The sequence below is a fragment of the Mixophyes fleayi genome, chromosome 1 (genome assembly GCF_038048845.1).
Source record: "Mixophyes fleayi isolate aMixFle1 chromosome 1, aMixFle1.hap1, whole genome shotgun sequence".
In the NCBI taxonomy this organism is placed as follows: Eukaryota; Metazoa; Chordata; class Amphibia; order Anura; family Limnodynastidae; genus Mixophyes; species Mixophyes fleayi.
In genome coordinates this window covers 300,068,374-300,083,395 of record NC_134402.1, presented here as the reverse complement: position 1 = coordinate 300,083,395, position 15,022 = coordinate 300,068,374, and the positions used below count along the sequence as shown (strand labels likewise).

The 15,022-nt window shown below is 39.3% G+C and overlaps 1 protein-coding gene across 1 annotated transcript in view; it reads left to right on the top strand.

Annotated features, from left to right (window-relative positions):
* LOC142108256 (protein FAM240B-like) overlaps positions 1–15,022 on the top strand; it is a 43,705-nt gene that overhangs the window by 14,872 nt on the left and 13,811 nt on the right. The window contains exon 2 of the mRNA XM_075191889.1: positions 5,088–5,230. Within this exon, the coding sequence (XP_075047990.1) occupies positions 5,091–5,230 (140 nt within the window). The 5' untranslated portion in view covers positions 5,088–5,090. The remainder of the gene's footprint in view (positions 1–5,087; positions 5,231–15,022) is intronic.

Here is a 15,022-nt window from a genome sequence, read left to right as displayed (position 1 = left end):
AGAAAAATTCGTGTTAAACACTGGGTAATATGGGACACCCCAAAGCACTTGTAGTGCAAACAAATTTTAGAAATACTGCTGACAAATATCACCTTTTTATAGCCAGAAAAATTAGTCTAAAACACTGGGGAATATGGGAAACCCCAAAGCACTTGCAGTGCAAACAAATTGAAAAATAAACCTCCTCTATCCTCCTGTCTTGCTGCTCTAACAATTGCAAATAGAATTTGATTTAGTAATAAAATTAAATAGATTCCAAATGAAAGAATAATAGAAACAATAAGGTGTACAATTATTGCTCTGTCCCTGCGCTGATACAGTCTCTGACTTAACCCTGGTCTCTCCCTCTGTCATATAACGATGGATTGCTGTGGAGGCTGGTATTTATGCTTTTCAAATCTCGCGAGAACCGAGCTCAGAAATACGAATACGTCACAATGACGTTTTGCCTCGATTCCGAATGGGCGGGAGAGTACTGTGCCTGCTCGGCTCGGTACTCAGATAGGCGAAATTCGGATGGATTCGGATCTCGGGGGAACCGAGCCCGCCCATCTCTAGTAAAAAGTCACCTAGTAACATTGTTATTGTATTAGAAATCAAAGCCTTGTCTACCATTATAACCTGAAAGTGATATATAACATAGAACTGTAAGTTAAATGTTATCTTTACCATGTGTAGCCATGATTTTTAAAGAAACTATTTTTTCTAAGAACCTTTAAAGCAAATTGTTTAAGAAATTACTTATAGTGAAAATGTTCCCTCTAAGCTGATCAATCTGTGAGAGGAGAAGTTAAATGTTTTCTGCAACGAGAATCTCACCCTAAAGGGATGCATTGAGAATCTGTTGCTCAGTGCCACCCTGCTCCATGGATTTCTGTTAACATGATGACCAGAGGCAGTGGCAATGATAAACACTTCCTCATCAACAAAGCACAGATATAGAATAACTCCTTTAACTAAACATTAGGAGCTACACTTTGAAATGCAAACATTCTAGATGGTGGTGTTCAAACAACATATTAAGTGGCTTTATTTCGGGAAATACATGCTTAAGTTTGAGTTAAATCAATAGGCGTTCATACATTTACTTACCATTAAGATAATTGTTAAAGTGAGAGAGAGAGATTGAAGTGTGTTAGCATGTGTTATGTTCTGATAAACAACGCTGGTAAGAACTATTGTCACGCTTCATAGATGTAAATTATACGTTTTTTGTGATATTTTATAGAAGTATTTGCATTGAAATTTTAATCTCTATGGGCCTGATTCATTAAGGATCTTAACTTAAGAAACTTCTTATTTAAGTCTCCTGGACAAAACCATGTTATAATGCAAGGGGTGCAAACTAGTATTCTGTTTTGCATATAAGTTAAATACTGACTGTTTTTTCATGTGTCTAAAACAAACACATGGTTGATTAGGATAATGAAACGCTGATACACAAGTGTATGCAAGTCCAACTTCAGGGTACATATTTGCACTTGGACAAACCATGTTGCAATGCAGTGCAGGAAAAAATATGGGCTGCTTTTACAGATAGCATACACATATTCGGCAGCTTTAATTGTACACAGGGATTTAGAGTTGATATAGTATGCGTCCACTTCCAACTTTAAATTTGTCCACACATTTTAAATTTGACATCCCCATAGCACAGCATTGATTTGCCAAGGTGAAAAATTACACCTTCTTTCTTAGCTTACTCTTAAATTTGATGCACAGGGTCAAATTAGGGAAAAAGTACCACTCGGAAACCTAGCTAGAGAGGCTAACTGAGTTTATCTCGAGTTAGAGGGATAGTATACACTTCGGTCCAGCTGTTAGATACGTGATCATACACTAAAGTAAATGCAACAAAAGTATTGGATTCAGCTCTTGTACATTTATGTTATTGTGAATGAAAGTTTAAATGTAATCTCTTTGGGTAGCACCTTGGGTTTAATAATTTACCCTCTGCAATATATTAAAGTGATATAACTTTAAGAGTAGCTAAAGTGACAGTATTACAGCAACATCCACAGTGTCTCCCTAGGGGAAGTATTGCGAGTAATCTTTTAAATAAATGTCCTATGGTGGAATGTGGTAGTGGACATATCTGTATAACTACATTCAGATACATTGCTCAAGTTTGTAATCCCCCAAGCTGCAAGGCTCCCATATGCATTCGTCTTTATTATATAACTTCACTACTCACATCAATTACATCCCAAAAATATAACCTGATGACACTAATATAGTAAAATACAAGGGTGTTAATTAGACACTGGGCAAGTAAACAGGATATAATGTGAAGCATTGTAATCCCTGATGATATTTGCACAATTTGTAGATCACACGTCTTAGTGTTGTTTTTTACAGGTTTGAATATTCACCTAAGGGACATTTACATTGTTTAGTCAAGTATTCAATATAACACATCCATCCTTTTAATATATCACATTTAAAAGTAGTAGCCATACAATTAACAAACCTTTCTCAGTTCATCTTTGGAAGAATACTGGCACTCGGAGGCAGTTGTCTGGCATGCATATCCACCCTAATTTAGTTATTTTCTTGATGAGTCCAACGTATCATAATCACCTCTTCGGGTCTGTCATCACCCCCTAGTGGCTGGACAATAGGACACATATAGTTCTGAATAATTGAAAATGATGTTTAGTGTAGTCTACTTATTTTTATTACCATTACTGTGAAGACTCATTTTTTGAATTACCTGAAGCAGCCTTAAGGTAGCAGAGTAGTGGTCTGTGTGCATAGCTGCTGTCGGTGAATGGAAACAGAAAAATGCTGCTCTATTGGAAAAAGTATAGAAGTACTGAATATATGTATAACTTAGAAGCATACCATAGAAACATAAGATTTGATGGCAAAAAATTCCTTACAGGCCCACCTAGTCTGTCCTTTGCATGTGTATTTTGTGTGTGCTTGGGAGTTCAGTTATGTTGGTGAGAATTATTTTTTGTTTGTGGTTCCTTAACATTTGCTAATCAGGTCATTACAATATTTTTGTTCCATGTTGTATTGCATTATTTTGTTGTATAAATTCCCATCACCACCTCCGCAACCGCTGGGAGACTTTTTAATGTCTGTCTAAGATATAATTTATATTTCTTTAAAAATATTCTTCCTTATGTTTCAGTCTTCATTACTTCAATTTCAAAGTGTTCCTCCTTTATCTTGAAATCCACTTATTTTTACAAATACTGCCTTCCTGAACTATTAATATTTTTGATATATTTAAATGTTTCTATCAAATCACCTGTGTCCTTTCTCTCCTATAATCTGCACGTGTTCAGCTCGTTGAGTCTATCCTGATAACTTTTGCTATGCATATCATGCTTCATTGCACTAGCCCTTGCCTGAAATTTTTAAGTGCTAACTGATAGTGATGACTGACACGTATGCATGCAAGTAAGAGAAAAAATAAAATAAAAATGCATTATATGTACAGTATGCATTAAGAACATCATGATTTATGTATATCATGTAAAGAGATACATGTAAAAAAAGGTAATATATATTTTATATTAATGATTATGGTATTAAGAGTTTTTAATTTATTTAATACCAAATTTTATTTTTTGCGTGCATTATGATAGGACTTGATATTGCATATATGCATGTGCGTATCCTGCAGTCTGTTCTGTCTGTGTGCATATGGCAAGTAATGTATAGCCAGAGTGTACCTATACCCAGATTAAAATGGAAATGTTCCGTGAGAACCGCTTGTACTTGAAAACAGGCGTACATGCTATACCCTGTTTTCTTACATTTATATCATCTGAAATAATAATGCCAGGGTCTTTTTACTGTGTGGTTAACATTACATCAAAATTAATTCTGTACACTGCTTTAAGATTTATGTTTCCCACATACATTAATATACACTTAGTCTATGTATTTCACACTGATCCCATTCCTCTATTTTCCTTAACTATGTATTTGTACTTTGAGTTATCAACTCAGTTAGATACATATAATGGACTCCATTTAGAGTCGAACGCAAAGTCTGTTTTAGGCACATCCAACAAAAAACACTATCACGCATGTGCAGAAAGCATCAAATCCACCTGCATCTTGGACGCAATTAACACTTGCGACAGCTTGCGACTCACTACGAGAGAATGTGAGGAACGCGGAATTGTGAAGGCGTGACCATGGAAATACATCCTAGTCACAGTGAGGCGCAGACGCAACACACGTCAAAACAGGGCTATAGCTGTGCGGCAGGAATTAGGTGGCGCAAACGGTTTGCTAGCTGCAGGAACTGCTTACAGCTCGATAGGGTATTAAGAGTGGGACGCAACTGGGGTTGCTTGTCACTCATAATATCCTACCAAGCTGCGGCACACTCCCACTCTTGCACTTCTTAAACGGACTTTGCGTCTGACTCTGAATGAGGTCCTATGTGTCTAATGAATACATTAAACATTAAACAAAACAGGACCCAGGACTGGTCCATGAGATACTGGTATGGTATGGTTAGACCAATAGTGAACTATTTGGCCTCAATGCTAGGTACTAACATGCACATTATCCCAAGAACATTACCCCTATCAAGAAGTATAGTGAAGCATTATGCTATGAGGATGATTCTCTGCTTCTGTTACTGGAAAACGTATCAAAATAGAGGGCTGCATGGATAGAACAATATATAGACATAGCTTGGAGCAAAGTCAGCTGCAGTCTACAACAGGCCTAAGGCTTGGAAGATTAATATTCCAGCAGGAAAATGACCTAACGCATAAATTAAAAAACTCAATGTCCTAATGTTTGTAAAAAAAACTGTAGACAATGAAAGGGTATATATTTTAAGCATGTAGACAGAATGAATCTGTCGACAGGTAGACTGTTGATATTTTGGTGTTGACAGACTGTCAGCAGATTCAGCGTAGGAAATTCGTACCCAAGACCTACCAATCTGACAGATATCTGAACGTTTCACTTGTTTTAACACTTCGACTCCATAGCTTAAGAATATCTTCTTTTAAATCAGTTAATATATATCAGTAATTTCGAAAAAGATATATTACAGTGAATGGTCTGAATGTATAGATTTTCACACTGATATATTGATTTATCAACAGAACATGAACAACCAGTACATACGTGTAGAGATTTTTGCTCTGGAAACCTGTGAACTTAAAAATGCTTGGGAAGAGAGAATTCAAAAGCAAAATGAAGAACGGCAAATTGAAGCAGCTAGGCAGCAAAGGAGTGCCTTAAAGAGGTAAGTGACCAGTAGCACAATATGACAATGTAACTCACTGCAAACAAGTGCTAAATACCTCTAGTGGAATTCACTTTTCAGTATTAATGCAATAAAGCGAGAGTAGGCACTCTGTACTGTATGAAATCTATACAAGCTGCACCTGTGCTATGTTGCCCTGCATTGCATTCACCCTATGGTATGTGTAGCTGGAACTTTTGTAAAAATAGGGGACATTAAACCTACAGAGAATGCACTATCTATTCTAACTGTTATTGTTTTAACTGAATGACAAGCAACAATAAGAAAAATAATTCAATGTTTGTCATCCATCAGTAGCTACTAACAATGTGTTATGTCGTCAGATCAGAGATCACTATTTTTTCTTTAGTTCAGGATACATTCAATAAGCTGGAGCCTCATTTGGGCTTTAAGTTCAACTGTCATAGTAAAGCCCAAACCGGGCTCCAGTCAGAGGCTCGCCAGGGCTGGGGGGCAGGGAGGCATCTGTCCCTTTGGGCCGGTCCCATAGAGGGCTACCTTGGACTGGGTCAATGTTCCGTCTGCATTTTTTTTCCTTTAAAAAAGGCTGCTGAGTCGAGTCTTGCTCCCTGGGCTAAAATTTGCCAGCTCTCTCCTGGCTCCACTGTACATGCAACAGCCCCTACACATTCTAAGTAGAGCAAAGAGGGGACTAACTAGTGTTATTGTTATATCGCTCACTAAAGGCCTCATTTATTAACATTGCTTTTAGGTTCAAAATTACATTAAATTCTAGCAACCAGACACTTACTTTTTAATTAATAGTGCTTAATAGGAGCATCAAGTACAGGATACAAATATACACAGTGATAGCTTACGTATTCCATATCAGTAGGGCTGCCAAGAGGGGTGGGCGGTTATTACATGCCAGGGGGCCCGGCCCTCACATTCCGTGACGAGCGGCGTAGAGCGGACCCGGCAAGAAGACAGAAGAGAAGAAAAGAAAAGAGATGAAAGAAGCCAATACAAGGGTAAGTAAAGGAATGGAGGCAAGGGGAGGAAAGAAGAAAGGCCCAGTGTGATGAAAAAAGGGGGGAGAAAGGCACAGTATGATGAAGAAGTGGTGGAGGGGGGGCGGGTACAGTGAGATGAAGAAGTGTGGAGGAGGGAGCAGCATGGCACAGTGTGATGAAGAAGGGGGGAGCAGCATGACACAGTGTGATAAAGAAAGGGGGGAGCAACATGGCACAGTGTGATGAAGGAGAGGGGGGGCAGCATGACACAATATGATGAAGAAAAGGTGGAGCAGCATAGCACAGTGTGATGAAGAAGGGGGAGCAGCATGGCAGAGTGTGATGAAGAAGGGGGAGCAGCATGGCAGAATTTGAGGATGAAGGAAGGGAGCAGCATGGCACAGTGTGATGAAGAAGGGGGGAGCATGGCACACTGTGTTGAAGAGGGTAGCCAGCATGGAACAGTGATGAAGAGGAGGGGGGATTAGCATAGTACAGGGTGATGAAGGGGGGTAGCAGCATGGCACAGTGTGATTAATTAAACCAGGTGAAGGGGGGGAAAGCAGCATGCAGGTCATGTGAGGGCAATGAGATCTCTTTATTAAATATGACAATGAATTATTTAATGGCAGTGATGGTTGCAAGAAATAGGTATATATTTATGAAATGTAAATACTATTAAGTTATTGCTGGGGCTGTTTTGAGGGAGGGAAATAGGTTTGTTTATTTATTAAATGGGAATACTATTATTTTAATGTTGGTGCTGGAGGAAGGCCTAATTATTAATCATGGGCGCTACTGATTTAACGCTAGAGCTGGTTGGAAATTTCTATATGTACCCATTTATTTTCCATATAGGGCCCCCAACATTCCAGGACCCAGACAAGCCGCAACTAAAGAAACCGCAGCCACAGGTGGTGAAAGTGATAAGAACAGGTAGAAGAGAGCAGGAGAATCTGTGAAATGTTGTGATTCTAGTGGGACAATCCCAAATTTTGGTGACTGTTCTGCCCAGAATACTGTGTACTCTTTATATACACACTGAATTCTTTATATACTACACTATGGTGCTAAATGTCCTTTGTGCCAATGGTGTACAGAGCAATGCAGGTTTTTTCTGTAGGAGGGTGGTCTAGCGCTTTTCACCTGCTAGCTACGCCGCAATAATGCACAGCCACGCCTCCAATCGCACGATCACTCCAACTTTTGCGCCACCGTGCACAACTATAAGGGCCATCTAATGAAGTTGCTGTACCGCTACCCTAATTTCCTCTTGGCAGTCCTGTATATCAGTTATTATTATCTTTTATTTACAAGGCCCTGCAAAAGGTCTGCTGCGCTGTACATGGAATTTACAGTGGCATACAATACACAGAGCAATGATCCATAAAACATTGCAAAATATATTATTACACTAAACACAATTATACAAGGATCAGTCATCTAATAAGGCTTTTGGTGATGGTGATATAAGGAAAGTTAAATGGATGTAATCAATTTTTAATTAATATGAGCAGAGGCGAAAAAGGTGAGGAAATGGAGACAGGATAAATGGGTGGGGGTAAGGCAAAAAGGCAAGGGGGAATGTGGCAGATGAAGGAGGGAGGGGAAGAAGGAATGACAAAGGGGGTGAAACTCAGATGAAACTGAAAATGGATTCAGTAGTTGTGAAAGCATGCATACGAAGTATGTTCCTAAAAGCATCTGATCTGTGTTGGAAAGAATGAGGTCAGAAATGGTCCTACTTGCAAATCTTGTGGAGCTGTCCCAAACTCCAGCTTTTCTGCTAAGCCCAAAATTCACTTCACTCCTTCTCACCATCCAGGATATACCTAAGCATCAAAATACAATCTTTAAATGCATTCAGATCACAGCTTTTTGCCCACAACCATGGCATTTTAGAACCCAAATTTCTACAAAGTGAGTGGGCCACTTACTCACCCAGTGAATCTGCCCTGTCTCTCTGCAACCACTACAACTCTGTCTGAAAGTGTCATACTCTTTTAAATAAAGTATTTTTTAAAAATTTTTTAGTTATAACTAGAGATGCTCGGGCTCGGTTTTCCGAGATCCAAGCCCACTCGAACTTTGCTGATCCGAGTACCGAGCCGAGATGGCTCGGTATTTTCAAATGTATTCGGAAGTGACAACGAGGCAAAACTTCATTGTTGCATCGTTGGATCTCACAAGTTTTGGATTCTATAAATACTGCCCTTCATGGAGATCTGACACCATTTCACAGAGAGACACAGAAGGGGCAGCATGTTTCTTGGCAGTCTCTAGTGCAGTTGGGCAGCGTCATATCTAAAACAGAAAGAGAAGGGGTGGCAGTTTTCTTAAAAATCTCACGTGACATTCTACTGAGTTATAGCTCACACAGAAACATGAGAGATCCCAGTGTTGTTGCCAGTGTACAGTGTTCATGCCATTGCTCCATTGCTAATTGTCATTGCTGAAATATAAATAATAGGGCTGTCAGTGTTCTTCAAAATCTGCAGTCACATTGTACTGTGTTATTAGAGCTCACACAGAAACAGAAGAAGTGTCAGTGTTCTTGCCAGTCGACAGTCTACATGCCATTGCTCCATTGCTAATTGTCATTGCTGAAATAGAAATAATAGGACTGTCAGTGTTTTTAAAAGTATCCAGTAACATTCTACTGTGCTATAGCTCACCCAGAAATAGGAGCGATGGCAGTGTTTAGTGCTGAAACTGAAATTCAAATAATAGGGCTGGCAGTGTTCTTAAAAGTTTCTTGTCGACATTCTACTGTGCCATAGCTCATACAGAAACAGGAGGGGTGGCAGTGTCCTTGTCACTCTCCAGTCTCAGTGCTGTTGGTCAGGGAGGGTCCCAAGGACAATTCCATCTTGCACCACTTTTCCTTTCAGCTACTGCTGTGTGCCGCTGTGTGCCAATGTTACCTACATGTGCTATAAGTGTTAAAGTTTGTTTTCAATCATCCTTTCAATTGCGTTTCTCTCGTACGTGTGACTACATACTTTGCTTTTCACTGGGTTCACCATCTCTACCTGTGTTATATGAGTGCTCTGGGTGACGGCGATCTCCTCGTCTTCATCTTACAAATCTTCATCTGCAGGGATCGGTGACACACCCATTTGTTTTCTGCTCTTTAAACTGGACATATTGATTATCCTGCCTCAGGACCGCCTCTGTATTATTCTTCTGAAGTGCAGTGTATCTTTCGTGTACAAGCACTCTTAAATCTGGGGTCACATTTTATTTAAGTATGGTCTCCTCAACTGCATCTATATATTGGTTTAATTCTCTAATGCAGCGTATTCCAACATGACGGATTCCATGCTGTCCACATGTTCCATTAACAGTCTGTCTAAAGCAGATATAATGCTACTCCAGTTGTAATATCCATTCCTGTGTCTACATGAGTTTGGCAGTTCTTCAGGGATGAGAGGATTAAAGGTGCAGCACGAGCAGCCATGGTATAATAATGTAGAGTTAATTGACAGTATTGTTGGGCTTAAGACATCTAAGCTATTGGCTTGTTTTGTGGGGGCCCAAACAAATCAAGCTCTTCAGCCACAAAAGTGTCACTCCTTGTCGCTGGAGTGCTTGCTTTGTTAAAATGTACATGTCCTTTACAATATCTTCCATAAATGTGGGTAGGTGGGCCCAAGGACAAATTCAATCTTGCACCACTTTTCTTTTCTGCCACTGTTGCGTGGCAATGTTTCCTAGATGTGTTATGATCTGCTGTGTGTTTGTGTCGTTGCTCTGTCGCTTAGCATCCAGCCAGGTTGCTGCAGTCTTTGTCCGAAAGTGGATGAAAATAATATTGTGACCTGTGAGGTGGTCAAAATTGACTGGAAATGACTGGACATTAGGGTGATTTATGGGATTTTAGCATATTTTAGCTATTTTTCTAAAAAATACAGATCCAAAACCAAAACATGCAAGGGCGGTTTTGCCAAAACCAAAACCAAAGCATCAACTTAATCCAGATCCAAAACCAAAACCAAAACACTGGGTCAGTCTCACATCTCTAGATATAACATACAAATAACATATCTATCATCCAATTTAAATAACCATCTCTCCCTGCCTATGTCTCTAGAAACATTATACAGTGATATCTTGTGAACTTTTAGGCCGATGAAACCATCATAGTATTTTTATTGCACTCCAGGTTAAATTTATTAAAGCTGCATAGGGATGAGAGCTAACCATCCACCTGGTTATTCCCTAAATCTATCATATCATCCTGATGAGGGTGGATAACATAACTAGGTTTATACCAGTAGTGCCATATCTTATGGTATTTATGTATGGCTTTTCTACTTTCATATATGAACCGTTCATGCCTCCATACTTCAGTAACTAGATTGATCCAGTGAGGTACATTAGGGGGTTCATTCGCCATCCATCCCCTAGCTATAATAATCTTAGCTAGGGAGTCTAAGGCAAATATATATTTGAAGAGTGGGTTACTTAAATTTTCTTTTAGTGTAGTGCCACACATGCAGATCTTAGGACATAACAAAGGGGTCATAGGTAGTGTGGAGGAAATGCAGTCCCATATTTGGCTCCAGAAGAAGTGGACAACTGGGCATGACCATAAAAGATGCCAAAAAGTGCCCTTAGTGATACCGCACTCTGAAGAGGTGCGCAATCCCATTGCGTGCATCTTGGATGGTGTTAAGTGTACTCTATGTACCCTATAAAAATGGTGCTGAAACTTAAGACAAGATGTGGCATGTCTAGTATTTAACACCACTATATTCCACTCCTCATTAGAAAGAACCCCTAGATCAGCTTCCCATTTAATTCTGAGCAGATCTAATCCTCTCGCAGACACCTGAGGCAATAATAAGGCATAAGGCACAGAAATAGTTTTATATGACCCTACAGATCGAAATATATTTTTAATCGGAGAATCTGACATATGAAGCCTCATGAAACTGGACATTCAGTGCATGTCTCAGCTGCAGCTACGGGCAGAACTGATTTTTGGATAATGAGAAGATCGTTCTCATTAGTTCATGTATAGCTAATTGATTGTCTATATATATTTGACCAATTGTGTGAATTCCTGCAACCTTCCACAGCACTGAACCCTCCAACCCAACCAGTTTCCTGAAACTAGTATTGAATAAGGGAGTGTCGGGGTCTAACCCTTCACCTCCCAAAAGAGCATGTGATATTGCTCAAATAATTGATGCCTGTCGTATTATAGGGGCCACCTTGCTAGGTCTGTGCTTAGATAACAAAACCTGCAAAGCTCCAAGGGAGGTGTCTGTCTACTCGTCCAAGAAGTGTCTGAGATTGGTGTTCTGTGCAATGCCTAACCAGGAGACTAAATGTGTAAGCTGAGAAGCAAGATAATAAATTCTAAGATTGAGCAGGGCCAGTCCTCTTGAAGTTTTGGTTCTACATAATGTGTTAAAGCACAACCTAGCTCTCTTACCACTCCAGATCAGGGAAATGAGATGCTTATTAATGTTTTGGAAAACCTTCAATGGTAGATACACCGGTGAGTGCAGGAGGGGGCAGGGCCACCTTAACAACAATATGGGCCCCCGGACACAGCAGTGCACCGGGGCCCCTATATATAAATATATTAGTAAAAATAAATAAATATATATATATATATATATATCTTAACTTACCTTTCAATCTCGATGCGTTGAATCCTCTTCTGTACTTCGGCGCTGTGCTCCTCCATGCTGTGCTCGCAGTGAATGTTGGGCGTGATGACGTCATCACGCCCGACATTCCCTGCGAGCGCATCACGGAAGAGAGGACCAGGGAGTGAGCCAGATCGAACGGTCAGGTGACCGCAAAAGGTAAGTTTCTTTTTTTTTTTTCTTTACAGGATTTTTTTTACAGCAAACCTGCCAGGGCCCCCTTTCCCCCTGGGCCCCCAGGCACCTGCCCATTGTGCCCAATGGGAAAGATGGCCCTGGGAGATGGTATAAGTACTTCGGTTGAATCACCATTTTTATTAGGTTGATCCTACCATTGACCGTGAGAGGCAGCTTACGCCATGTATGGCTTTTGGCTTTTAAATATTCTGTTATTGGGTCAATATTTAGAGCAACATATTCCGATGCATGGGCTGTAATCCAGATACCTAAATATTTAAACCTGTTGGTCCACAGAAGTGACTGAAGGTACAGAGCACCTGGCTGAGGATGCCACCCCATGAGAAAAACAACAGATTTGTCCCAGGTGTTCTTGAGTCCTGAATATAAACCAAAATCCTATCTATGGTAGCAACAATGTTTTTATAGCCTCATTAGCGAAATATTTAAGGCAGTACTCTCTGCTTAAAATAAACATTACAACCACAGTAATTAGGCTAAACATCAGACTCTGTTTACTATGAATGTCATGGTGCAAATTGAAAGTCATGCTGTTAATCCTCATTTTAAGGTGGGATGGGAGATTTAGTAGAGGGCATTAATGGGACAAAAACTCAGTGAGATCACAGAGTATTCATTACAACCACTGTATATCATCCCAAGAATGCAGCCATGAGAACAAATGATCAAAGGCACTAAGTTATTATTACTCAGACTTAAATCAGTGCTTTCCCCAGAGGAAAAACATTTCACTCTGGCTACAGCAGACAACAGAGTTGTATATGAAGGGTTCAGCAGAAGTATTTAGAGACTCATTGTTGACTCAAAACTAATATTAAACTGGTGGAGCAGTCTGTATTGGAGTAGTTACCTTGACTGGTTCATCAATTAGTACTAGTTAAAGAAACAGTTATCACATCATTGGGGGCACTGCAGGATGTGGACTAAAATGTTTTCCATAAAGGAGACAAATGCCATTCCATAACATAAAAACTATTTACACCTATTTTTCTACATTTGTGCCTGGTTTTAGGAATTGCCCAAACATACACCAAAGAAGAACTTGAGTTGATGAGGGCAAACGCAAGGTGTTACATACAAGCAAAAGGCAATTTCCTTGCAATCAGTTGCTTACTTGCCAAAAGACCCAAAGAAGGGTTGAGAAACATGAGCATCAATCGTAAGTTTTTAGGGGCTCATGCATGAGTTGAGCGCGCTTTGCAAGGTGAACGTACACGTAAATGCAGGCTGCAAAAATTGCACTTTTTTGCAGTTATGTTGAGTTGAATGTGTCTTAAAATAGACGCAACTAAACATAGCGGGATTGATGCGTTGAAAGCAATTTGCTTCTTTTTTTTTTTAAACTGATGGAAATTGCAAGCAGGTACGGCTGTATTCAGAAGAGGAGTTCAAGAAACGTTTCTAGTTGAATACTATGATGCAAACACCACACACTGCAGTATACGCACAATATATATGTATATATAAAGTCCCTTCGGAGCGAACAGAAAAAAATGTTAAATTGTTAAATATATCACCACCTGTTAATAATATAACAATCAATAAATAAATATATAAAAAAAAATTTTGTTTCACATGAAATACATTTAATGCCTACTGTACATAAAATTTATTTTTATAGTTACTCTTGATTGCAAACACATGTTATAGCATGCATACGCATTCGTCATCACTATCACTCAGCACTTATACCTGCCCTCTAGCTGGTCACACTCATGAAACTAACGTACCTCAGTGATCCCCAGAGCTTAAATCAGACAGATCTGTGTGCGCTCAACCTTTAACGCCCCTTTCTGCACATTGACTATGTGCGTATGCGCATTCCCCTCCCCCATTCCGCCAAAGAAGTTGCAGTGTACTTTACTTTCGAAGATAAATTGTATACACTTGCGTTCACTGCGTATAGTCTGTTTCTGGGCATGTACAGTGCAATTTTAGGCAAAATAGTGCTATCAGCAATTACACTCCTCAATTAATCAGAACCAGTGTGTCAAAATGTATGCGCATTAAGATACGTATAAGCACATCACAATATACTTTAAGCATATCTTGAGAATCTGAATATGCGATGGTTGTGTCTTCTAAACACTTAGTCCAGGCCTGGCCAACCTGTGGCTCTCCAGGTGTTGTGAAACTACAAGCCCCAGCGTGCTTTACCAGCAGATGGCCAGTTGATAGCTGGGACTTGTAGTTCCACAACACCTGGAGAGCCACAGGTTGACCAGGCTTGGATTAGTCTATTATGTAAGATAGATCCCCAACAAATTCCTCTAATTTTAGCTCAGTGTTACACAGCATTGATTGCTTCAAGACAACAGGTCAGCATGCATCTGCTAGGCTTAGTGCATTTCGTCTTAACATTCTCAACAGCAACATTCACAAACAAACAAACCTCATTATTTAACTCCTGCTATTTTAAATCTTACATACAGCTATCCTCTATACAAGTTCAATATATAGCAATGCATAAATACCCTCTCTTGAAAAACACCCCTCCATCATAAACATGTGCCCACTGTTTCCCTGGGAGACAATAATCCAAACTGAGAAAAATACTCTCACCTTTAGTATATAATTATGTATGCTTTCCTACCACATATATGAATAGTATTAGCACCAACTGTATTCTGCATTTTGTGACAATTATATGTACTGAAAATGTTGTTGCTGTATGTTAAAACAATAGCTGAAGACTGTACATTAGTACTTTATGTCAGTTTCTTTCTTGGATGAAAACTTATTGTTCTTGCATTCTTTTGAAAGCAACTTAATTTTTATTTATTTTTCATAAGTGCTGGAAGCACAATTTTCATGTCATTGATAAAGTACATATATTTATTTACATTACCTTCCTGCAAAATATATGTCAAAACAAAATAACAACTATACGTTGCAAAAATAAAAATTTAAATAATTTTATATTTTATTAGAACTGCCAGAGAATTCATCCAACTTAA